The sequence below is a fragment of the Choloepus didactylus genome, chromosome 2, assembly GCF_015220235.1.
Source record: "Choloepus didactylus isolate mChoDid1 chromosome 2, mChoDid1.pri, whole genome shotgun sequence".
Taxonomy (NCBI): Eukaryota; Metazoa; Chordata; class Mammalia; order Pilosa; family Megalonychidae; genus Choloepus; species Choloepus didactylus.
In genome coordinates, this window is record NC_051308.1 from 201,521,871 (window position 1) to 201,548,335 (window position 26,465).

General features: G+C 49.4%; 1 protein-coding gene across 1 annotated transcript; it reads right to left on the minus strand.

The window, feature by feature from the left end:
* Positions 1–423: 423 nt before the first annotated feature.
* Positions 424–19,526, minus strand: FAAH (fatty acid amide hydrolase). Its single transcript, XM_037827321.1, has 15 exons — positions 19,207–19,526; positions 12,762–12,875; positions 8,482–8,616; positions 8,108–8,241; positions 7,822–8,028; positions 7,534–7,574; positions 7,184–7,308; positions 5,417–5,542; positions 4,795–4,892; positions 3,522–3,621; positions 3,187–3,227; positions 2,391–2,430; positions 1,770–1,878; positions 1,087–1,232; positions 424–844 (listed from the first exon to the last, which is right to left on the minus strand). Exons 1-15 carry the CDS (start codon positions 19,399–19,401, stop codon positions 716–718), a joined length of 1,740 nt encoding a protein of 579 aa, XP_037683249.1. The 5' UTR covers positions 19,402–19,526; the 3' UTR covers positions 424–715.
* Positions 19,527–26,465: the final 6,939 nt, after the last annotated feature.

The window sequence follows — 26,465 nt, forward strand, 5'->3', positions numbered from 1 at the left end:
CCTACAGATGCTCACCACTCAGGGCAGGCTTGGAGGAAATAGCCCACTTCCTCTGGTGGTTAAAAGGAAGAAGGGACACTTCCAGTGGAGAAAGCGGGGTCAGAGCTGGGCCTTAAAGGATGTAATGGTAGAGGAGCAGAAAGGGCATGTTTGGCAGAGGGAAGGAGCAAAGGAAGAGAAAAGGCCATGTCTAGCAAAGTAGGGCTTAGTCTAAGTGGAAGAGGAGGGGCAGGGGTGAAGTGTCAGGGGCTGTTTACCCACTATGAGAAGCCAGTGTCCGTCCTGTGGGTGATGGGAACCCGGGGAGGTTCTGGAGCAGGAAACTGGCGTGGCTGGAGCTGGGCTTCAGAAGATCAAACCAGCCATGCTCTCAACAGGCTCTAACCCCCAGAACCCCCAAAAATGATACCCAGAAAGTACACAGACGAGGAACTGTTTCTTGGTTGTTGGTGGGCCTTGGCCCATGTCACACCTACTGGCTGCTACATGGGGGGTGGGTCAGGGCTGAGAGGGGACCAGAGGTGGGAGCAAGGTATAGACTCGGGCAGTCTGGGCTTCTTGTTGCAGGGTTGGTGGCAGTTGTGGAGGGGTATGTGGAAGCCTCTGCCCCATGCTGAACACTTCCTTGCTGCAGGGCATTGTTACCCTGACGAGGCTGGGCTATAGACTGAGTGGTCCCAGGTCCTCTGGAGCCAGGCCGGCAGGTGGGTTACAGTCAGGATGGCCGCTTTTCACAGGACATCAGTCGCTCCACCTCCCGCATGAGCCGCAGACACAACTCCTCCTGCCAGGGCAGAGCCACACACTGCACGGCCACAGGCAGCCCTATGCTCTTTTTCATGGCCTGCAGAGGACACAGGTGTCAGGATAGGGGTTAGCAAGGTAGGACCCTAACTGGTCCAGTGTCCCAGCTGGAGAGGAGGGGCAGCAAAGCAGGGTTGTGGCATAGCCTTCTGGGGGCTTGCTCAAAGAAAGGCTGGTGAGAATGGCAGGTGCAGACACTTTCCTCCACGGTGGGGCAGGGGTGTGAGTTGAAGGGAAGTTGGGGGCCTGGGTGGGGGCTCAGACCAAACCTCATGGCCTCACCTTCTGCAGCACCTTGTCCCAGATATCCCCGAAGTAGCCCCTGTAATGTTCCATCTGGGCCTCATCTTCGGCGGTCACCATGGTGACAGGCACTACCCCCGCGGGGAAGTCCAGGCAGTTGTAGAGCAGGGTGTAGCTGACAGCCCCTGGAACATACCACAAGAGGCTGGAGTAGGCCATGTGGCCTTCAGGGCTGACTGTCCTCTCTGGGTCTCAGTCTTCCACCAGGGAAATGGCACCCTGCCTCCACAGACAGGGAAGGCTCTCTCCCAGGGCTGAGATTTGAGTGACAGCCCACAGATCCAGATTTCAGGATGGGGCTGGAAGTCCCGTGTGTTTGTCCAAACAGTTTCCCCCACCTGAAGTGTGGATCCAATTTTTTCTGGCTTACCTAAATTCTACCTGGACTTCAAACACCACCTTCCCAAACCATAGATTCTGCAACTTGTGACCCCCAAATGCTTCCATGACCGGGGTGCCAGCTTTCACTTAAATAGTGCTGATGACAGAGAGCTCACTCTCTCCCAGGGCATCGCACCTGACACCCATCTCTCCAGCCAGTCAGACTATGAGCCCCTCAAGGACGGGACCCTCCCCTGGGGCCCTCTTCTTCTATGCCTGGCACAGAGGCTGAACTCACAGAAGAGAAGAGAGGCCAGGGTGTCAGGGGCAGCAGTCCTCACCTGTGGCCCTGCCTGGGGCATTCAAGTCCATAGCAGGGCTCAGCATGGGCGTGAGCAGCACATCCAGGTCCAGCGCTCTCCACTGAGCAATCACAGTCTGGCGGTACAGCTGGGGAGGATACCAGCACCCCAGGTGAAGCATTCAGAGCCAGCCCACCAGGTGGGCTCTCCGATGCAGGGACTGTGGCAGGGGTGGCTCTGGCCCCAGTGCCTGTCCCTGGATCTGAACTGAGCTGTAAGGGGCTGGAGGTCCTCCGGGAAGGCAGGCAGTGGCTGCTTTTCAGGGGGCACCTGTTGCTCCACCTCCTGTACGAAACGTAGACACAACTCTTCCTGCCAAGGCACAGCCACATAGTGCACAGCCACTGGCAGCACTAGGGGGGTGAAGAGGCATCCAAGGCAGGAGCCCCAGATCAACCCAGCCTCCAAAGACTGGGCACCTTGGAAATGAGGGTCAGAGAACAGGTTGGTCCAGGAAGTGGAAGGGGAAATGATTGTCTGCTCCAGGAGACCAGTGCAACCAGTAGCCAAGAGACTCTGCTGGTAGGTGCCCTGTCCACTCCATTCTCACAACCCACCCCTCTCCCCGGCCCTGCTCTGGTTTAGGGGTTTGGGCCTCACCTCAATCTCATGATGCAGTTCCCAGAGCTTTCCAGCCGACCTGGATAGAGGGAGTGAGGTCAGCAGCCACAACAGGCATAGCCAATGGGATTAGCAACATCAGACCCCCTAATCTTAACGCTTTCCGGATCTCACTCCTCCATGGACCCTTCCAAACTTTATGGAACTCTGGGAAGGAAGTAGTACAGGGCAGGAGTTCAAATCCCTACTATCCAGTTGAGAAACTGAGGCCCCAAGAGGGACTTAACCAGGGTCACACCATGACTCCTCAACAGAGCTGGCACGAGACCAAGCCTAATTCCAGGTGAGCCAGAGCAGTCAAAAGTCCTGAATGCCTTGTGGTGAGAAAGGAACAAGACCACAAAATATCAGGGCCTGAGAATGGCTGGACTGTGCTCTGCTTTTCCAGCTCGAGCCACTAAGGGGCTGGTAGGACCTGATGCAGTTCAGTTCAGTTCCCATCTCTAAAGAGCAGCATCTCTCCCGGGTTTCCCAGTATTGAGCCACCCCTGGCCCAGTCGGGTCAATCTTCTCCCCTCTGCCCCCCCGCCCTTCCCCTCTCCCCTCCTGTCATCTCCCTCAGACCCCTGCTCTCCAGCCAGACCTGGCCCTGCAGGCTGCCCCCCCCAAGACAAAGTTTCAAGGGCCCCCCTGAAGGCCATGGAGGTTGCCACCCTGCCTGAGTCACTTCCAGACTCAGAAGCTACTTCTCCCCAGTCTTCTCCTGTTGGAAACCACTTGGTCCCAGTTGAGGAAGAGATGGGGGCAAGCACCTGCGCATGGGAAATAATCTTACCGAGACTGCATGTTGCTGAGAAAAGAGGACAACCTTGGAAACTACAGAAGGGGAAACACAGAGTCAGTGGCTAAGATCTGGCAAAAGTCTTCTTCAGGCCAAGCCATCCTTTTCTCCTCCCTCTGTCTCACCCCTCAGGTCCCAGGCCAGCACCCCTTTCTGCATGCAGGTGGCTGAAGACTGCAGGAGGTAGAGGCTGGAAAGAAAAGAAGGCTAAGCCTGCCCAAGAGAGGCTAAGGGGAGGGGAAAGAGCCAGAGGCCACAGAAGGCAACAGGGGGCTCCCGGAGGCTCCCTCCCACCCCACCCCAGTCCCTTCTCTTCTTCATGCCCTCACCAGCGGCTTCAGCAGGAAGGCCAGCAGTCTTTTAAGCCAACTGGGCAGCTTCAGAATTAAGACCAGGTCCCCCAAGCAGTCGTCCACGAAATCACCTTTGCTGGGAGACAAAGAGTCCAATGCAGAGCACTCCCTCCCCAGGCATCCCTCCTGGCCTACACCACACCTGAGCTTCCCCCCAGTGCCCCTCCCTCCAAACCAGAATCCAGGAACCACTGTTCTCCAACCCCTCTGTCTGCCTCCTTTCAAACATGTGGCTTGTTTCTGCTGATTCATCAAGTACCTGGGCTCCTTCCCATATCCCCTCCACTCCATCGCTCCCTCCTTGGCAATCCAACTTGGCGCTGTAAGAACTGGACACAGCACCTCTCTGCCCAGGGCTTGATACTGAAGACAGCCCCCCTCTTGGGACTAATGTCAGCCTAGAGGCACAAGTGGGGTGGGCCACCCATGAATCCTATCTTGGAGGCTGTCTCGGATTCAGGATCTTGGGGAAAGGTCTCTGGCAGTTGATCCTGAGGCCTCATTTCCAGGCCAGAGTGAGGAGCTAGCCGTTTCCACCAGAGCCTGGACCATACCCAGCTACCGGGGGTGGCGGGGGGACACTACAGGCTGGGCCCTTGGGTGACTGCTTCCCCACAGGTAAAAAAGAGGAGCAGTGGTCAGCCCAGCCCAGGCCTTCACCTTCACAGGCCTGACCTCTCTGCCCCCGTCAACCCTCAGAGACTGAAAACAGCCAAGGGGAACCAGGTTCCCTAAATATGAGCCCTGCAAAGTTCCTTCACATGGGTCTGGTCCAGCCCACCCACTTTACAGGAGAGAAGAACTGAGGTCCTTCTTAAAAGGGAAAGACCTGACAGGGCAGGCAGAGCCTGGACTCACAGAATGATGTCCAGCCCCCACCCTCCTGCCTTGATCCTGCCCCTTGGCTCTCAACCTCCCCCAATCTGCCAGGCAACTCCCCCATCACCTCCTCCCTTACAACAAGCTCAGCTCAGGGCCTGGCCATGGGTACTCAATCCAGTTTCCCTCCGGGGTGGCACCTTTCCAAAGCCTCCTTAGCAAGACATTCACAGGCTCAACTTGCACAGTCTCAGGGACAGAGAGGTCCCAACCCAGAAGTCACAGACCTTCTTCATGTTCAGCTGAGGCCTGTCCCAGCCTTCCCCCAGTTCGGGCCCATCCTGGGGATCCCAGCACTCCCTGCCCCAGGACTCCTGGGCTTGCCCATCTCCTGATCCCACTACAGGCCGCAAAGCCCGACGTCACTCACAAGTTCCGCAGGAAGCTCTTGCCACCGTCACTGAACAGCCCACCTGTCGACAGGATCTCCAAGGCATGGGGTATGTCACTTGGCAAGAAGGGAACCAGCTGCAAGGATTGAGGGGGTATAAAGTCTCCAGAACTAGCAACCTATGATTCCCATGACCCCCAAGCTGCCCAGGTGCCCCTGATGGATTGGAACAACTCTCCCGGCTCAGGAGCCCTTATTGGAGCAGCTTTATTGATCCATGAAAACTCCCTGTAAAACACCCAACAAGCATATCGTGAAAGAAGTCTGGAGTCACAGATAAAGTTGTTTCAGATAAGGAAACCAAAACTCATCTCCGGGTCAGGGAACCTCTGGACATCTGTGCACCGTTGTTCAATGGTTGACAAGGCCCTCCAACTGCAGTGCTCACACCTCCACCCCGCAGAGGGCTGTACTCACCATCAACCACTCCCCACTGTACTCCAGATTAGCCCTCTGTATTCCGATCGCATGGGGACACAGGTCCCATCTCCAAGCACAAAATATTCACGTTTGGAGAACACCAGGCAGGGGGTGGCCCTGGGTACCAGGAAGGCTCCTCTAGAGGGGAGAGGCCTGGACTTCCAGGCTCCTGCAGCCATACCGTGTGGCCGGCAGCCTCAAGGCGCTGCTTGGTTTCCAGCAGGGCCCGCTTCATGGCTGGGGTGGGCCTGGTGTAGTTGTCAGTCTCATAGTACCCCACACGCAGGGGCTGAGAGCTTGTGTAGACCTGAGGGCAAAACACAGGGGTCGGGTCAGGTAAGGAGAGGGGACCCCCAGGCAGGACTTCCAGAGATCAGAGAAAGCCCCTCAGTCCCAGGCATGGCCGCAGGGCTGCAGCCAGATCACTGTAGCACAATTTGCCTGAAAACGCCTGATCACCGGCAAGTCCAGTCCCTTTTCATCTGTCCCTTTCACAGAACACCTTCACTATGACTTGGCTTGGGCAGACTTGGTTATATAGGAAACAGGCTTGAGGTCTAGGAAGGGAGACTGAGGCCTAGGGTGGGACTGGGGCTTGCCCAAGGCCACCCAATGCTAGGTCTGGAATCTGGCTCCTGAGGCAAACCTCCCCTCTGTCTGGAGAATGGGAGTCATGGATCCCATAACAAATTGGTTAGAATCCTTGCCTGGAGCCCAGAAAGGTCAGACTCCAGGCAAGGACCTCGTCTCCTCCTCCTCTCCCTCTCAGGAAGGGGTTGCTGGCTACAATTGTCTCAATCACAGGGTTCAGATAAAATACCCCCTTTGCTGGGGAGGGGGCGCTCACCCACCCAGCCCAGATCTGCCCTCCTGCCCCACTCCCAAGGAACATCAAGGCCCACACTCCTGTCCCAGGGCCCTCAATCCTGCCAAGGTGACCTGAGAGAGAAATGTTGGACTGCTGAGAAATGGAATCATCACACAACGTACTGTCTACATGAACTTGACATTACCAGTCCACTGTCTTTATCAACCCAACTTTACTACCCCTGGACACTCTTGCTCAGGAAGATAAAAGTTACAATCAACTTTATTGTTCATTCCTATAAAATCCATCTACTCTTCCATAGAAAGCATCAAATGACAGTTTGCAACCTACTACTCTTTGAACCCCTCACCTCAAAATCCTGCCCTTGCTGTGTCCATCAATCCTAACCTCTTATATCATGATGCTTACCCAATCCTAAGCAAACTCCCACATTGAAAGACCTGCCTTAAACCAGACTTCAGGTACTTATTGAAAATATCTCAACTTTGCCCTCCCCCTCTTAGATGTGAAGGCTGTGGTTTCCCTCAGCACGGAAAGCAATTATCTCAGCTTTGGCTGATCAGCAGATTGTATGGGAATGTTTTGGGGAGTCAGCATTCAATGCTACCCACAGATACCAGCTTCCTCCGGGAGGGAGATATCTCTCCAGTTACTTAATCCACTACATGCCAAGCCTCATACTGGATGATGGGGGTATGGGCACAAGTAATGTAAGAAAGGCTTTTATTTACTGTGGGTCAACTGTAGCTGAGGTACAGGAGTTCTCCATCAAGGAGTTACAGATTAGGAAGTGGCTTCATGACTACCATTTCTACCATTTCTCGGTGAAAGCAGCAGAGGCTGGGACCAAATAGGTGGGGCCTTTCCTTAGCAGAGGTGGCTCCCAGCCCTAGTTTGAAGGTTTGGGGGTATGTTTCCAAATACAGGCAAGGGCTCTATCTGGTGGCTATCTGCAGAGCAGCAGCTGACCCTGGCTTCAGATTCCTGGGAGGCAGTTTCCAGGAGACGGGGCCTCCAATGTCTGCTCACACAGCCTGGAGGCTACATCTGGCTACGTCTGGGCTCTGGAGCACCAGTGGCAATTGATCCACCCCTGGCCCACCTCCTACCCCTGCTCACCTCCTCCTTGAAGGGCAGGGGGGGCACGGTGGGATCCAAGCGGAACATGTCCTCATTCAGCAGGGCTCGCAGGCACAGCACCAGGCTCTCCACATCCCGGGCCATGGGGCCAACTGAGACGTGTACTGTGGGGCAGCGAGGGGTGGGGAGGGAAGCGGGGTCACCTGGACTCAGGGGTCTCTGGGGCGGGGTCCAAGCAAGGGCTCGGTCATGGCCCATGAACAAGGAGGTAGGAACTCAGAGCTAGAATGGCCGGGGGCCAGACACTGTCCACAGGAGAAGCAGGGTCAGAGGTGGTTCAGGCAGACCCCCACCCTCCTCCTGGATGCTGAGGGAACCACAGACCTCACCTGCCTCCTGTCCATAGACACAGCCCTTCAAGCCACTCTTGCTAGATAAGAAACACAAGATATTGGGAGCAGGAAATGGCCACCCTTTGTCCGCCCCCAAACCCACACGGCATCTTGGAATCCTCGCAGTTTTGGAACCTGGGAACCAGGGACAATAGTGCTGTGACATTTCTCTCCCAGCAAAACCCTGGTGAGTGAATCCCTGCCTGGAGCTCAGGGAAGTTAGGAGCTGGGCCAGGGTCACACAGTAAGGGGCCCAGAAGCTTTCTCCACCCACCTACACCATACCTGAGGCGGCCGCTTGTGGGCTTGAGGCCGCAGATGCCGCAGAAGGCAGAGGGGAAGCGGATGCTGCCACCAATGTCAGTGCCCAACCCCAGGAGGGAGCCTCCAGCCGCAATGAGGGCCCCCTCACCACCCGACGAACCACCTGGGGTCTTGCAGGATCTCCACGGGTTGATGGTCTGGCCAAAGAGGGGGTTGCTGCAGTCATAGCTGAGGGAGGGAGGCATGGGTCAGCCCCACGTCATGCTGACACCGGTGCCCCCGCCCCCACTGCCGCTTGAGATCCAACCTGAACATGGACTGGGGGATGTTGGTGTGCACGAAGGGCACGGCGCCCTGCAGCTTCAGCACCTGCACCACCACACTGTCGCACTCGGCTGGCATCCCCTCATTCAGGCTCAAGCCCAGAGTTGAATCTTGGCCCTGGAAAGAGTGACAGGCACCAAGAGGGACATAGCCGGTGAGGCAGGAGCTCTTCAGTAGTCCAGGTCCCTCTCCCCCTGCCCACCACCACAAGAGCCAATGCCAGGGGGATCCATGGTCCCCTCTCAAGGCCTCTGAGGGCCCAGGGTGACCCAGGACCCAGAGTTGACAGGGATGCAGGTGGGGGGTGGGTGGAGAACAGAGGCCTGAGGCTGAGGCTCTCCAGAAAGCAGAACATACCTTATAGCTGAAGCATTCCTTGAGGCTCACAGGGACCCCGTAGAGCAGGCCCTGCTTTGGGCCTGCCAACAACTGAGTCTCACAGTCTGCCAGGTAGGAGGTCACACAATTGGTCCCTCTGTTCACTTCCCAGGCCTGGGGAGGGAGGATAGAGATAAGGAGGATGAGGCTGGCCTTTGGGAGTATACTAAGACAAAGGGTAACCAGCAACATGGCTCAGAACCAGGGGCACAGAGGATGACCCGGTGTGTGTCACCCACTTCGCTGGGAACATCTGGTCCCCAGCTCCTTCCTGATGGTCTCTGGCCTTCAACTCCACGATAAAGAGAGAGAGCCAACTCCCAGAGCCAGGGCACTCAAGAGAGTAAGGTACTGGCCTCAGATGCCCCCAGCAGGGGATGAGCTGGAAGCAGGAAGCCTTGGCCATTTCCCCTCTCCTAGGCCACATACCCTAGTGAGAGGGGCAGGCCCCCATCTCAGGTCACACTGGGAGTCAGGACTAGAACCCAGACTCCAGCCTCCCAGAGCTCAGCACTCTCTCCTCTGCCCCATGCCTGTCCTAGCTAAGCCTCCCCTCTCCCAGGAAGTCACGAATCTGATAATCGAGTCACACTTGGGGTGACTGACTAATACCTGATACCAATTGTGGTAAAGTGGGGAAGAACTTGACCAGAAGGAATGAAGGGCTAACAGTGGCTGTCTGGCATGGGCCTTTCTAGAGCCCTAAACCACACCCGACAGGGCCCTAGGAAAGGAGAGGCCAGGGTAGAGTATGGTGCAGGTTTCAGCAAATACTCCTTCTTGCTCCTGTGAAACACCAGAGGAAACTGGGTATGGGTCCTGTTGCTACACTCAGGTGCATGGACCCAAGCTCCTGGAACCTGCCCCAGGGTACCCCAGGCAGGAAAGGAGGAGGCCAGCCTGTGTCCAGAGCTCTGTCTTATGGACAACCAGGAAAGGCAATAACCTTTTCAGGGACATTGCAGAGAGGAAGCAACCATCTGTTGACACTATATATGTCCTTTCTTTTATTGTCACCCAGTCCAGGGGTTTCCAGTCCTTACTCCAAACAGGCAGTCCCTCTCTCCCTCTCTCCCCCACTCTCAGCTGCCCTCACTTACATCATTTCATATATATTTGTCACCCTGACATAATCACACACACAATCATGCTCATTGTCACATATTCTTTCAAGAAATCATACAGAAAGTCACATTCATAGAGCACAAGTCATTCATTCATTCACTTTTTTTCGTGTTTTTTTTTAATTTTATTTTGAAATAAATTCAAAGTTACAGGAACAGTTGCAAAAACAATACAAACCCCATACACAGCATACCCTGACCCCCCTCCCCCGATACCCCGATCTGTCAACTTTAACATGCTGTCACACCACCATTTCATTCTTTCCCTCCCTATCATCTATCATCTATTGCTCTGTCTTATGAACATATGAGAGCAAGCTGCACACATCTTTGAACAAACACTATAATTCACACATACAATTCCCATGAACAAGAACATTCTTTTATGCAATCCCATTAAGTGCAGCTAAGAAGTTCAAGAAATTCAACATTGATACAAAGCTTACATTCTATATTTCCTTTTTTTTTTCCCTATGTCTCAACTGTGTGGCACAGGACATAAAGGACATGAAGAAGACCATGGCACAGGATATAAAGGACATAAAAAAGACCCTAGAAGAGCATAAAGAAGAAATTGCAAGAGTAAATAAAAAAATAGAAGATCTTATGGAAATAAAAGAAACTGTTGGTCAAATTAAAAAGACTCTGGATACTCATAATACAAGATTAGAGGAAGATGAATAACGACTCAGTGTCCTAGAGGACCACAGAACGGAAAATGAAAGAACAAAAGAAAGAATGGAGAAAAAAAACAAAAAAAACAAAACGGATCTCAGGGATATGATAGATAAAATAAAACGTCCAAATTTAAGACTCATTGGTGTCCCAGAAGGGGAAGAGAAGGGTAGAGGTCTAGAAAGAGTATTCAAAGAAATTGTTGGGGAAAACTTCCCAAATCTTCTACACAATATAAATACACACAGCATAAATGCCCAGCAAACTCCAAATAGAATAAATCCAAATAAACCCACTCTAAGACATATTCTGATCAGACTCTCAAATACTGAAGAGAAGGAGCAAGTTCTGAAAGCAGCAAGAGAAAAGCAATTCACCACATACAAAGGAAACAACATAAGACTAAGTAGTGACTACTCAGTGGCCACCATGGAGGCGAGAAGTAGTGGCATGACATATTTAAAATTCTGAGAGAGAAAAATTTCCAACCAAGAATACTTTATCCAGCAAAACTCTCCTTCAAATTTGAGGGAGAGCTTAAATTTTTCACAGACAAACAAATGCTGAGAGATTTTGCCAATAAAAGACCTGCCCTACTTCAGATACTAAAGGGAGCCCTACTGACAGAGAAACAAAGAAAGGAGAGAGAGATATAGAGAATTTTAACAGACATATATAGAACCTTACATCCCAAATCACCAGGACACACATTTTTCTCTAGGGATCACGGATCTTTCTCCAGAATAGACCATATGCTGGGCCATAAAACAAGCCTCAATAAATTAAAAAAAAAACACAATTGAATATATTCAAAGCACATTCTCTGACCACAATGGAATACAAATAGATGTCAATAAATTTTTGATTTGTAACTCCACTATTTACTTCCTACAGGATATAAAATACATAAACTCTAATGACAAATCAGTGGTTTTGGACTCAGTGCAAAATATGTAATTTTTGACAAGAACTATATAAAGGCGGGGGAATGGAGGAGTATAGGAACATAGTTTATGGGTCCTATTGAAGTTAAGTTGGTATCAAAGAAAACCAAGATTGTTATGGATTTAAGAGGTTAAATTTAAGCCCCACAGTAAACACAAAGAAATTATTAGAGAATATGACACCCTATGTGAGACATGACTGCCAGGGGTGTAAATCTCCCTGGCAACATGGAACATGACTCCCCGGGATGAACCTGGCCCTGGCACTGTGGGATTGATAAAGGCTTCTGGACCAAAAAGGGGAAGAGAAATGAAACAAAATAAAGTTTCAGTGGCTGAGAGATTGCAAATGGAGTCAAGAGGTCATTCTGAAGGTTATTCTTATGCATTATATATATATCCCTTTTTAGCTTTTAGTGTATTGGAATAGCTAGAAGGAAATACCTAAAATTGTTGAACTGAAACCCAGTAGTCTTGCTTTTTAAAGATGATTGTATCAACTATGTAGCTTACACAGTTTGACTGTGTGATTGTGAAAACTTTGTGGCTCGTACTCCCTTATCCAGTGTATGGACAGATGGGTAGAAAAATGGAACAAAAAGTAAATGAACAATAGGGGGGATGGAAGGGATGGGATGTTTTGGGTGTTGTTCTTTACTGTATTTTTATTCTTATTTATTTATTTAGTATGTGACTATATCTCAATAAAACTGAATTTAAAAAGAAAGAAAGAAAAGAAAAGCAAGCCAGCACTGAAGCAGAAACCCTAACTTGGGCTGGGAGCAAAAGAGAGTTGAAGAGGCTTTCTGGAACAGACAACTCCTACGTTGAGCCCTGATGATTTAGTCTAGAGCCTGAGGCACCAAGTGAGGTAAAGAAAAGGGGAAAGAGCCTTTTGGGCAAAGGGAAAGCCAGCACAGAGCCAAGCAGGCTCTGGAGACCAGGGAATAGACAGCAGCTGAGCTGCTGAGGCTCCAAGTTCCAGGAGGGAATGGCCAGGGATGATGCTGGAGAGAGAGAGGAAAGCAGAAGAGCCAGGCCTTCTGACTGGCCTTCAGCCAGGGAATCGGAGACCTAAGAGGGCATCTGGCCAGGAGGCTGGTGCTTGGCCACGGAGGGAGCTGGTAATAGAGGAGCAGGGTGGTTGAAGGCGGATGGAAACAAGGGGATGAACTGGAGAAAATTTTAGAAGCAAACAGCCCAGACTTGGTGACCAATGGGGGTGAGGGTGAGAAGGAGAAGAAAGTCTGGGCTGAAAGCCATGTTTCTGGCTAAGATAACGTGCTCAGTTGTCTCACTCACTCACACATACACACATACACGCACACACACACACAGGCAGGCATGTGAGCTCCGGCTCTGGCTCCTTCTCTCACTGGCAGCTCCTGGCACTGTAGTCTGGCCATGGCCAGCAGCAGGACAGACTCCAGGTCAGGTTTTCCCCACAGCCTGTGCAGAGAGGAGAAGGAGGAGGAGGGAGCAGGGAGGATGGCTAGTTAAGTTTGGCTGGCCTTACCTTTCCCAAGTAGGTGAAGAGTGCTACTTCAGGGGACAGCTCTCCACTGTGTAATTTCTGTACCAGTTGTGGCAGGGGCAGGGCCAGCAGTGTTTCAGAGTCCAGGTCCGGGTTCTAAGAGGGACACATTCCAATCAGTCCCCTACTCCACTCAGGCCCCACATGCCTGCAGCAGGCACGTGTGGTCCACGCCCTTTAGCCCTCCACACGTGCCCAAGCAGATGGTCATTGTCACATGCCAACCCATTACAGACATGCCCACCTACAGCTCTGATACCTGAAACACCACCCAGCCTGGGCAAGCCCTGGTCATCCCTGGACAGTGCAGATATATCTCCTGCATAAGATGCTGGAGAGGGTGCCAGGGGAGGGCCAGCTGATTATTAAACTATTGCAAACCACCACCAGGGATGGCTGCCTACTATGCATCAGGCACCGTGCTGGTGTGCTCTGTGTTTTGATGAAGTCTTATTACCATTCCCATTGTACACATAAAGAAGCTGAGGCTGAGAGAGGGGAAGTGCCTTGCCTAGGACCATACAGATAAACTACAGTGCTCTGCCCACCCAGCTCAGGCTGTCCACTGACTGTCCACCTGCATCTGTCTGCCTCACCACTGGCAGTGGGTGGTGAAAACTTAAGAAGACCCTGTTCTGGTTGGTTGGAGCTGTAGCTGAAGGCCACATCTAAAAGGGAGGATTCATTCATTCCTTCCACAGACAAGTATTAAGTGCCTACTCTGTAACAAGCACCATACTAGGCATGGGGATACAGCAGTGAACAAAAGAGGCATGTCCATGTGTGGTGGTTTGGAGCTGTATGGACCCCAGAATATGTTGTAAACTTAATCCATTCCTTTGGGTGCGAACTCATGGTAAATAGGACTTTCTGATGAGGCTACTTCAGTTAAGGTATGGCCCACCTCAATCAGGATGGGTCTTAATCCTATTACTAGAGTCCTTTATGAGCAGAATGAAATTCAGACAGAGAGAGAGAAGCCACAGAAAGCAAGAAGCTGAAGTTCAATGGAACCCAGAAGAGAACAGAGGTGCAGAAGAGGCCACCAGGAGCACTGTCATGTGACAGAGGAGCCAAGGACCAAAGTTCAATGGCAGCCAGCTCCAGAACACCAGCCTTTGGGAAGAAACCATCGCCTTGCCTTAATGATGCCTTGATTTGGACTTCTCCTAGCCTCAAAACCATGAGCTAATAAATTCTCATTGTCCAAACCAATCCATCACATGGTATTTGCTTGATCAGCCCAGGAATCTAAAACACCATGCTTTGGGGGAGTTTATATAGGGTGCAGGGCTGGGGATGAGCAGATAATTAATAAGTAAACAAATAAGAATTTTATATTGTGAAAAGTAACTTGAAGAAAATAAAAAGCAGGATGTGGTGACTAGAAGGCACGTGGGTAAAGGGAGAAGAGGGTATTTGAGTAGAGACCCAACTGCTAGCCCTCAAAGTCTTCTGGAGGCTCTGGGGTCATCTCTCCCTACCCACAAGCCCCCAGCCACATCCTACCCAGGGATATTGTGTCAGCTAGCGAACTGAGAATGCCTTGTTGCCAAATCCAACAGATACCTGACTCTATTTTGCTCTGTGTCTCATAGGCCACTTAGAGGTATTGAGACCACATGCTAGCGCTCTTCAATTTCCTCCTGGGCATGGAGATAATACACTCTCCTGCTTTTCCTCCTGCTTCTCTGGCTGCTACTTCCGCCATTCATTTGTTTAGTCAGTCAACAAACATATTCTGAGCATCCACAAGGACTAGGTTAGGGGCTATGAATTTAGAGGTAACCAAGACAGAAAAGGCCCCTGCTTTCAAGGGGTCTGCACTCAGGATATAAATAAGCTAAGAGACAGTGGCCGGTCATGACATGTGTGAGACAGCAGATCAACTGAGTGCTGAGACAGAAAGAACAGGAGGACTGGCGGAGGGCAGGCCTGTCTGAAGAGGCAACATTTCAGCCATGATTTGAAAGAAGAGAAGTAGCCAAAAGCTCCTCGGCAGGCTCCTCCAGGCTCCTCTTCTCCCTCCGCTGCCAGCAGAAGTCATTCCGTCCCGTGGCTTCCACACACACACCTCTTCTGCTCCCCGGGTATGCCCCCTACTCTCTCCACCCAACCCACGGCCTCTGGACCCTCCACCCAGCCTGACCAAACTGAGTTCAAAATCTGTTCGCTGGGCTATTCCCACTGTCCGTGGCCCTCTGTCCGAGCTTCCCTCACTTTCCGCAGGCTACTCCCGGGAATTCCCTTGTTCAGGGAAACGCCCTGCCAGCCATGCAGGTACCAAAATGAGAAAACAGGAATCATCCTTACTCCTCCCGCTAAGTCCCACTTTCATCCAGTCTGTTGCCAAGACCTCCGAGTAGCTCCAGAAAATGGTTACCTCTCCATCCCCTCTACCAAGAGGCTCAGTGGGGGCTCATCCTTTGTCTCCTGGGTCACAGAGGGGCCACCTAATTCGCTGCCCTGTCCAAGCTGCGCCCCTGCAAGCTACCCTTCCTGCTAAGTCAGATGGTGTAACACCCAGTCAGGCCTTACCTCTCCCCTTAATATCCCCATCATGCTGCAAGCCCCTGAACATGTCCTGGGAGGCCCTGGCAGGCCAGAGTCCTGCCAAACTTCTCCGCACCACCCACTGCCCACACACTCACACTTCCAGAATTGAACACCACTCTTCACACACACCCACCAAGCAGCTTTTGTACCCGATGTCCTCAATGACACAGCACTTACTTGAGATTTTTAAATAACACAGGGAGCTACAAAGAAAAAGAAGAAAAAAACGGATTCATGATCTCTCTCCACAACGCACACCAAATAATCCCTGTCTGTATTTTTTGAAAGGTACACAAAATGAAAAGTGAACACCTGTCCACCACCACCATCATCCCATCCTGCCTGGTCCCTCATCTGGAAAGGAAAACACAGTTAACAGTTTCTGATGAACCCTTACAAGAAGAAAAATATTTACGAAAACCCAAAGATGAATATAACTATTTATATATGATCTTTCTCTGAACAAAGGGATCATACTATACACACAGTTCTGCACCTTGCCTTTCCCAGCTCACAATGAAAACAGCAACATATGCTCCATTTTGTTTTTGGATTATATAAATATGTACTCATTATAAAAATAAAAACACCTACAAGTATGGGGAAGAAAGTAAAAATCAGCACAGAATCTCCCACCCTGGGAAACTACCACCAATAGTCAAGTTACCATCTTTTCTCACCTCCCCACAGGTGCCCACAAAGTCCCTGGGCCCAGAAGCAACAAGCTATGGCAAGCTCCCCTCCATTCTCAGCATGCATTTTATTTTCCCCCATGTTCTTCCACACTGACAGTTGATGACACAGTTGCTAGCAGCTATTTTTAAGTCTTCAACTAGTATCAGACAGCTGAGACATTTTCTCTTCCCCAAGGCCCCAAAGGAAGTCTGGCCCTCCAGGAGGCCTCACCACACCACATCCAATCTGCAAACACAGGGGAAAATAAATCTGGGTGGAGGATACAGGAAAGCACAGAGAACTTCCAACTAACACCTGGAGAAACCGTGTAGCCACCCTGTATGTGTAATGTTTCAAGAGAGGGACACTATCTCTATCATTTAATCATTTCCTCTCCTCCATTTATTTTTCTTTTTCTCCTTCTGAACCACCTATTGTCCTAATTCAGATCTCCTGGATTGGCCTCTATGTCTCTTTGCTTTTCCCTTATGTTTTTTTTTTTAAATAACTTTTGCTGCATTTCGAGATCTCTCTTGCATTTGGTCATGTTGAGGCTAGTATTAATTAGCTTCAACATTAACCACACTGTCCTTCAATCCAGTGGCACTTGGAGAAGGCCAGAAGACAGAACCATAGGTCAGATCCAGTTGAAGTAAGTGGCATTTGAAAGACCAGTGGGATTTTTAACAAACAAATTGTAAGAGATGTGAAAAAGGCATTCATGGGGTAAAACCACATGTTCAAAGGCACAGAGGAGCATGAGATGGCTGGTGTGCTGTGATGTCCAGAAAAGATGGATATCAGTCTAGAAAGGCTATGATTCAGGGGGCAAGATGGGAAAAAATGGGCAAAGGGTTGGTTGGTACATGGTCAATAGTTACCAGAAGCATACCTTTCTCTGGGGTTGCTCTAGAACCTAGAGAGAGGGGAACCATTTTGTGAGGATTCAGAAGGTGCTTGGGGTCTGCCCCACCTCCCCCCACTCCTCACCCCCCACCCCTGATTTTGGCAATGCCTTGGGAGACAGGAGGTATCTCAACTCCCAACAAGCTTTGTTATGAGTCTATCAGGCAGGAACTGTACTTTCCCAGGACCTGCCCAGGGCTCTGCTTACCTCAGGTGCCCTTTGCTATTCAGGCAGGGCTTGTGCGAGGACTCCCGAACCAAGCACTCACCTTAGGGATGGGGAAAAGGAGCTGAGTTCAGCTAACCCATCCCCCTGCTCCCAGCCCTATCCCCTTATCATCAAGACTCCATCCCTTTGCTGATGGCTCAAAACCACAGAGGCTTCCTCTCTCCTCTACCTTCATCAGAAAACCAAGGGGTAATTTCCTGCTTCCCCTCAAGGAACCACCAAACTTTGGTGTTCTGAGATGAGACAAAGATCTCCTGCCCCAGAGTGTATAAACAGCTTTTGGTATTTCAGGGCCAAAACTTCAGTCCTGGGAGATTCAACCTTAAAAATAATGGAGTTATCACTTTTCTATATATATGTATCTTATATCTCAAAATAAAAAATGTAAAAAAAAAAATGAAGGGCAGTTGCTCCAAAGGGAAAACATGGAGATACTGGTACTTGGAGCTGAAGTGTGGGAAGAACCACCCTTCTACCACCCCACTCCCCTGCCAACCAGGTGGATTCCTCAATGACACAGCACTTACTTGAGATTTTTAAATAACACAGGGAGCTACAAAGAAAAAGAAGAAAAAAACGGATTCATCATCTCTCCCCACAACGCACACCAAATAATCCCTGTCTGTATTTTTTGAAAGGTACACAAAATGAAAAGTGAGACTAGAAGGGGATTTCTGGAGGCACCTGCCCCCTATGCAGCTCTTAGAGCTGGCAGAACTCAGCTGGATCCACAGAAAAACATGTAGTGGGACTCAAAGCCTGGGCCTTGGGTGCAGCTGAGGGTCTGCAGGCTGAGTCAGAGGTCATCGTGAGGATCCCTGAGAGGGCCACCTCTGGAGCCAGACAGAGAACAAGGGCTAGACAGTGAAGAACTTGTACTTAGGTAGGGGGAGTGGCCACTTTGGATCGAACTCCAAGGCCCTTCTGATCTGAGAGGGGGAACCCTAAAACTTGATGAACTCCTCAGCCAGCTTGATGAGAGGAGGCTGGAACCAGATACACTGAGTTTCAGTAAATAAATAAATGTGACATATCCTGGCCCAAGGATGGTGTAGAATAAATTCATATGATTACAGTCAGCCAAAACCTCACTGCATTCAAGGCCTCAGTCTCCCTTACTCCTTTCCCTGCTCCTCTCCCCTGGAGTAAAGCTGAGATATGGAGACATAGTCCTGTTGGGCAACGAAGTTCTAGTTTCAGCTCTGCTGCAGCTGAGCATCTTCAAACACAATTTTCTATGACTCCCTCTCTGCCTCCCACCTAGGAATACCCTCCTGACAACTGCTGCCCCATCACCTGGAATGCCCTCCCACCTGTCAGATCCAAGCCCTATCAAACACATACCACCAATATCACTCAGGTAAGTCTTCCTTCCCTCAACACACACAAACACACACACACACTCCTCCCAGAGTTGAACATTTTGACTTGAGTCCACTGTTTCATATACCTAGATGGCAAGTCTCCTCCCAATCCTCCCCTCCAACCACGCACCTTGAGCTGAGAAAGCTTGTTGACAGATCACCCAGAGAAGGTCTGGAACTTCATGGAAGGGGCTTGCATGGAAGGGGGTTGAATGAGACTGCCTGGGTGGCAAGAGCTGGGGAGACTGCCAATCAGCCTGGCTTTGCCAATAACTCCTGTGCTTTCAAGCAAGTCCCCTTCTGGCTCCATCTTAGGATCCTCGTGTACATACTGACAGTTTGAACTCTAAATACTCCGAATTCCCTGGCCATCATTCCATTATTCCAAAGTCCTAAACGCTAGCATCCTATTGGCTCTCAAGCTTGCGTTTTCCCATTCTAATAGTCAGTGAGCTTGAGATTCTTTGGCCCGAGCAAGGCTCCTTTTTGATACAGCGCAGCGCTGTCTTTCCACCACCTGTCCTGCCCCTTTCGTTTCCTTTTCTCCCTCTGCCCCCACTTGGCTTAGAATGAGTGGGGAATGCATTAGGGCGAGGAGGGGCTCCGGAAAGTTACACACCTGCGCTGCCACCCCACCCCGCGAGTCGGGCAGTTGAAAGGTTCCCCCACCCCGTGACTCCTACCGCCAGGCAGTCACCTGGAGTCGGAAGCGCTGCACCGCCTTGTCCATGGTGTCCAAGGACGCCTGCTGCCTCCGTCGCGCCCGAGCCACCGCCTCCTGCGCCTTCCTGCGCCGGGACCAGCGCATGGCCACGGCCGCCGCCACCAAGCAGCACACCAGGGCAGCCCCAGAAGCGCCAGACAGCGCGGCGCACAGTTCTTCCAGCACCATGATCTCCCGCCGCCAACCACCACTGAGGGCGACAGATGAAGAATCAGCACGCGCTGCTCGACCGCTCCGCTGCAAAACCCGGCCTGGATCCGCCCCGGATCCCGCCGTGGAGGGCGGAGGGGGAGGAGCGCTGCGCGACCTCTGTCCGCTAGCGCGCTGTTGCCCCGCAGCGCGCGGGAAGCCGGGGGCCCGCAACGGTCAGGGTCACGCCCGGTCCTGGCCCTGGGCCAGGCCGAGTAGGCGGAGCAGGGAAGGGCGCCAACGCGAAGCACAGGTGCCTCGGAAGTCGCAAGGTGGTGGCGTTTCGGCGCCTCAGCCCGGTTCCCGGCCTCCGCACCGCGCACCCCAGAACCCAAATCCCAGAGGACGCGGTCCAGCCTGACCTCCCTGGAGGACCTGCTGGCCAAGGGGCCAGGGAGCAGCGACAGAGTGGGCCCGCAGACCTCATTAGCCCCCGCAAACAATTCAGCAGCATCTTTTCCTGAGGAGCCCCCTAAGGGGCCATGCACCGCAGGGAGCTCAGTCTTTCCTCAGCGTGGGGATTCCGAGGCGGCCACCCAGGGACAGGCACAGGAAGTTCCTCTCAGGGCGCCCACCTGCTGCCCCCTCCCCTTCCCGCCTCGCGGACCCGTTGTCTCTCACCCTGAACTCTTCATGGTCAAAACACCCAGTACGTCACTTGTTCTTTTGTTCTATCACCTCCCACAGACTGGTGTCCCCGGGGTCACCGTCTCCCAGTCCTAGGCCCTTCTAGATTTCACGCCAGGAGGCAGAAATAACACCTGACCAGGAGGAGTCTGGGAGCATGAAACTCTCCACTGAGGAAAACACACGTACAACTCCTGTCTAAGCCTCTCTCACAGGACTTTGTGCTTTATCTCATCCTCCCAAGTGCCTTAGGAGGAAGCCATTTTTATTATCCTCATTTTACACGTGAGGAAACTGAAGACTAGAGAGATTAAATGACTTCCCTCAGTCACACAGGTAGCTGACTGGGAATTCAAACTCGGGTCTAATTTCAAAGCCATGCTCTTAACCACAAGCAGTAGGAACATTCTGTAGAGTAGGGGAAAGGAAAGTGTTCTGTGATGGGAACACTGTCTCCTGAAACACTGTGTTCTCTCTCCCTGATTGGTCCCTTCCTGCAGGACCACCCCTCAGCCTCCTGACTTGCTCCTCTGCTCCTGCCTGCTTCTGGGACTTGTGCTTTGCTCTCTCTATGCCCCTCCTCTGTGTGAGAAGAGCTCATCTACTCACACAGCCCCAACTGCCACCAGGATCCTGAAGGCTATGAAACCCCCTATTAGCCCAGACTTCTTAACTGAGCTCCAAACCCATTATAGCAGCTAACCACTCCCAACATTTCCCTGGATGTTTGTGGGGTATCTCAGACTCAGCCCACTCCTGAGAGAGGTGGGAGGTGTACCCCTATAAAGTAGACATGGTTGTCTCACAGGCTCTCAGCTGTCCCTGCAGAAAAGTAAAAGGGACTTCCAGGCAGATAACACATACACACACACATTCCATGTGAGGCCAGACACTGGACCAATCAAAAAATAGGGCTCTGTGGTAGTTTGGAGCTATGTATCCCAGAAAAACATGTTCTTAAACTTAACCCATTCCTGTGGGTGTAGACCCACTGTAAGTAAGATCTCTTCAAGAAGTTACTTCAGATAAGATGTGGCCGAAATGAATCAGGTTGGGCTTTAATCCAGTTTCTTGGAGCCCTTTATAAGCAGAATGAAAATCAGACAGAGAAAAGTGACAGGGAGCAGCCAGACGCTGGAAGTCAAGATAAAGAAGCCAGAAGAAGCAGCCATGTACAGTGCCATGTGTCAGAAAGCCAAGGACCAACACCAGCAGCCAGTCCCAGAATGCCAGTCTTCTGGGAGAAAGATTGCCTTGATGACACCTCAATTTTGGACTTCTCTTAGCCTCAAAACAGTGAGCCGATAAATTCCCATTGTTTAAGCCAACCATTGCATGGTATTTGTTTTGGCAGCTAGGAAACTAAAACAGGATCTAGCCACTACACCTCTTCCAGCTTGAATATATTTAGTTTTGTGTTTGTTTCCTTTTGTCTTTGTTTCCTGAGTTTTTTACTTTCTTTGGTAAAATTTCAACCTTGTTTTGGCCAAATCTTCAGTCAGAAGAGCTGGGGTCATTGTGCTGGAGCTATATACAATGATAGTAGCTGGAGGCCCTGGGGAAGGCTGCTGGTGGACAGGACTGTGAGATGGAGGAAAGGCTGGGAGTACAAAATTGGTGATGCCTTCTGTGGCTCTTGCCCACGAGCTTACATTGCTGAAGGATTCCTCAAGTCTGAGCTCAACAAATCTGTTTCTAATCCTGTATCCTGTATCCTCTTCCATGAGAAATCCAGTCCTCAGACCTCTTCAATTCGTCCTGCTTCCTCACCAACCCCCATCTAACTAAGCATCAAGAATTGCTTGTCTCTCTCCTATAAAGGTGTCCATGCTGCTGCCTTCCTCTCTCACCCCCCTACACACACACACACACACACTCTGTTCTGACCTTGTCCAGGCCCCTGCATTTTCATACTGCCTCCAGCCTCTCCCCTCCATGCTATCCTCCACACAGCTGTCAAATTACTTTTCCTAAATCCTAGCCCCAACTGTGTTGTGCTTTTGATCAAACACTTTTGATGGTGCCTCTCACATCAAGTGCAAATGTTTTAGCCTGGACTTCAGATACCTCTCCAACCTGTGCCCAGCCTTCCCTTCAGCCTCTCATCCATTGCCCCCTTCACACGCACTTAACTGCAGCACTGGGGGTCTCCAACCCTCACCACCACCACCACCACTGACCTGCCGTATTTTTTCCAGTACTCATACCTTGGCTAAAGTCAACTCAGCCCAGGAGCTATGACTTCTCTCTCCAACCTGTCTCAACACGCAGCGGTGGACCTTTGACAAACACATGTGGCATGAATCTAGACACAGTCCTGAATGGAAGTGTAACCAAGAAATTAAGAATTAAATGATTATTAGTATGACCGAATCATTATATACATGCCTTTTTCTTACTGTTTAGTAAATCGTAGAATAACCAAAAGGAAATATGTGAAATTACTGAAACCCACTGAATTGTAACCCAGAGGCCTTGGACTTTGATAATCGTTGTATAACTATATAACCTTTATCTTGCGATTGTAAAAACCTCATGACTGGCTCAGCTTCTACCCTCTTATCCTGTTTTACAACTTTAGAGACTTAGGATCACAAAGAAAACCCCCTAATGTTTATTAATGAAGGAATTTGAGTCAGCCCAGAACTAACCCGACTACAGGGTTTATACTTGCTATTGTAATGGTTGTTTTCACTTAGTTCCAGCTTAGTTGTGTCCCTTTACATGGTACTATAGTTGTTTATACTTGTTATTATAAACAACTCCTCCCCTTGTTTGAATCCATAAAAACCCTCAACTCCTTAGCCTCGGGGGAGATAGATTTTAGGAAAATAGGCCATCTGTTCTCCTCGCTTCCTGTAGCAATAAACTCTGCCTTTTGAAACCCCAGTATCATAGATAGACTGTTATGCCCTTCAGGCAAAGAACTGCATTTGATCGGTATCACAAGTGTAAATAACATTCTGGAGTGGATGGGTTCAACAAAGGAGAGAGGGATTGATCACAAGAACCTCATGTCATACCCATCTCCTGAACCCTTTGTCCTCCATGGTAATAATACAACCTGAAATTCACTGAATACCAGATTCTCTCATTTAAGTCTCAAACCACTTATGAGATAGGGTACTCATTTCCTAAGGCTGCTAAAACAAAATACCACAAATTTGGTGGCTTAAAACAATATAAATTTATTCTCACAGTTCTGTAGGCTAGAAGTTCAAAATCAAAGTTACTTTTATGTGATCTAAGCTTGTTTCATTCCCTTTTTAAAAGGGAGTTAATTATAATGTAGAATGTAGGGGAACTAGCAATAGAGAGCAATTAAGGAAGGGGGAACAATAATCCAAGAAGAACAGATAAGCTATTTAACGTTCTGGGGATGCCCAGGAATGACTATGGTCTGTTAATTTCTGATGGATATAGTAGGAGCAAGTTCACAGAAATGTTGCTATATTAGGTAACTTTCTTGGGGTAAAGTAGGAACATGTTGGAAGTTAAGCAGTTATCTTAGGTTAGTTGTCTTTTTCTTACTCTCTTGTTATGGTCTCTTTGAAATGTTCTTTTATTGTATGTTTGTTTTCTTTTTAACTTTTTTTTTCATACAGTTGATTTAAAAAAGAAGGGAAAGTTAAAAAAAAAAAAAAAAAGAAAAACAAGGAAAAAAAAAAGATGTAGTGCCCCCTTGAGGAGCCTGTGGAGAATGCAGGGGTATTCACCTACCCCACCTCCATGGTTGCTAACATGACCACAGACATAGGGGACTGGTGGTTTGATGGGTTGAGCCCTCTACCACAGGTTTTACCCTTGGGAAGACGGTTGCTGCAAAGGAGAGGCTAGGCCTCCCTATGGTTGTGCCTAAGAGCCTCCTCCCGAATGCCTCTTTGTTGCTCAGATGTGGCCCTGTCTCTCTAGCTAAGCCAACTTGAAAGGTGAAATCACTGCCCTCCCCCCTACGTGGGATCAGACACCCAGGGGAGTGAATCTCCCTGGCAACGTGGAATACGACTCCCGGGGAGGAATGTAGACCTGGCATCGTGGGACGGAGAACATCTTCTTGACCAAAAGGGGGATGTGAAAGGAAATGAAATAAGCTTCAGTGGCAGAGAGATTCCAAAAGGAGCCGAGAGGTCACTCTGGTGGGCACTCTTATGCACACTTTAGACAACCCTTTTTAGGTTCTAAAGAATTGGGGTAGCTGGTGGTGGATACCTGAAACTATCAAACTACAACCCAGAACCCATGAATCTCGAAGACAGTTGTATAAAAATGTAGCTTATGAGGGGTGACAATGGGATTGGGAAAGCCATAAGGACCACACTCCACTTTGTCTAGTTTAGGGATGGATGAGTAGAAAAATAGGGGAAGGAAACAAACAGACAAAGGTACCCAGTGTTCTTTTTTACTTCAATTGCTCTTTTTCACTCTAATTATTATTCTTGTTATTTTTGTGTGTGTGCTAATGAAGGTGTCAGGGATTGATTTGGGTGATGAATGTACCACTATGTAATGGTACTGTAAACAATCGAAAGTACGATTTGTTTTGTATGACTGCGTGGTATGTGAATATATCTCAATAAAATGAAGATTAAAAAAAAAAAAAAAGGGAGTTAAAAATAGTACCTATCTCCTAGGGGGTTTGTAAAGAAAGAATCACGAATGTAAAACGTTTTCTGCATGGACGTGACTCAGGTAAATTCTTAAAATTTAATGGTGATTTTGTCACTGCTTTTGTTAGTTAGGCATCAGTTTCTGGCTTGGGCAGCAGGGTGGAAGTTGGTGCTGTGTTCGGAGATGAAGAATGCAGGCCAGAAAGAAAAGAAAGTAGAAGAGAGATTGGTAATTTGAGTTGGCCATTAGGGGCTCTGCTTGCCTTCTCTTCCCTTCCATTAAAAGGCCTTCAAATCCTGAGAATTTCTAATCCAAAGGTTTTTAATTTGTAGCCTACAAATGGGTTTAGGGAGTGCCCAGGTCCCTGAAATGATATGTAAAATGCTGTTGTTTTTTTTTTCCCTGAGAAGAGACAACACTTTTATCAGCCTTTCAGATCTGTGACCCCCAAAAGGTGAAAAACCACTGATCTCAATTTCTCTACCATGACTTATGGCTGCCCCAATACATGGTTTTCTGCTGTTGTGTGTCTTTGATTGTTGTGTGTCACAAGAAAAGAGGAACTCATGAACGAGACTGAGCAACATTGCTAAGATTCCAGGCCTTTAGGCCTCATGCCCCTCCCACAGCCCCCATCAAGCCACATATGGCACTATTTATACTCTGCTGTGCTTGATTCCCTACCCCCTTCTTTCTGTTTTGGACTTCAGGTCCACAAAATTAGAGTACCCCTAATCCTTGTTCATGACATACTTTTATGCATGGCTTTTTATTAATTTAGTTGTTTTTAATAATTAATCCATGCTATCCCCCTGCCCAAGGGAATCATTATCCTGAATCCCATAGTGATTACCATTCTTTCCTTTTTACATAGTTTTACTGCATATATGTTCTTTAAAAATGTTTCAAATTTCTTAGTTTTATTTAACTTTATAACTTCACCAGTCCTCAGAGAAATGCAAATTAAAACTACATGAGCTACCATGACACAACCACTATAGTTGCTAAAGAAAGACTGACAATACCAAATGTTAGCAAGCATGTGGAGCATCTGCAACTCTCATATATTGCTTATGGAAATGCAAAATGGTAGATTCACTTTGGAAAACAGAATGGCATTACCTTATAAAGTTAAACATACATTTATCATATTATCCAGGGAATTCAACACCTGAGTATTTAGCCACGAATAAGAAAAAAAAAAATGTCCACACAAAAATGTGTACACTAATGTGCTTAGCTGCATTACTCACGTAAAAGAGTAATCAACCAGTGAATGGATAAGCAAACTGTGGTATACCTATATGGAATATAATTCAGCAAGCAAAAGGAACAAAATATTAATACAACAAAATGAATCTCAAAACCATTATACTAAGTCAAAGAAATTAAACACAAGACTATGTACTGTATGATTCCATTTATATGTGCAAAAATTTCCCAAGGTCAGATATTTGAAAAGATTCACCGGACTTCACAGAGCGTACTCACATAAGGCTTTTATTTAAAGGCAAAGGACAGAGTGCAGCAAGAGAAAGAGAATACAGACAAGCAGCAGGAGTCACAGAGATATCCCATGTGCAAGCTCCCCAGGGTTCTTATTTGCACATGAAGGCATCCCGCTGTCTTTGGATTGAATCACCATGATCTAGAGGAGCTCAAATCAGAAGTTCCCAGCAGGATTTTTATGCTACTCTGGTCACGTAATCAAGCCAGGCAAACACAACTGTTTGTTAGGTCACTTGCAAACCACCAATAAAGAAACTGACCCTGGGGGTCAACAGGGAAGTTTCAGACTTTAACAATAC

What these genes read in the sequence shown, in the direction of transcription:
- FAAH (XM_037827321.1), bottom strand. Translation starts at nt 19,401, where the DNA reads ATGGTGCTGGAAGAACTGTGCGCCGCGCTGTCTGGCGCTTCTGGGGCT. An exon ending in TCTTCACCTACTTGGGAAAG is followed by an intron (nt 8,617 to 12,761) that starts GTAAGGCCAGCC and finishes CTCCCTCCCCAG; the next exon opens with GCCTGGGAAGTGAACAGAGG. An exon ending in CCCACAAGCGGCCGCCTCAG is followed by an intron (nt 7,575 to 7,821) that starts GTATGGTGTAGG and finishes TTTCTTATCTAG; the next exon opens with CAAGAGTGGCTTGAAGGGCT.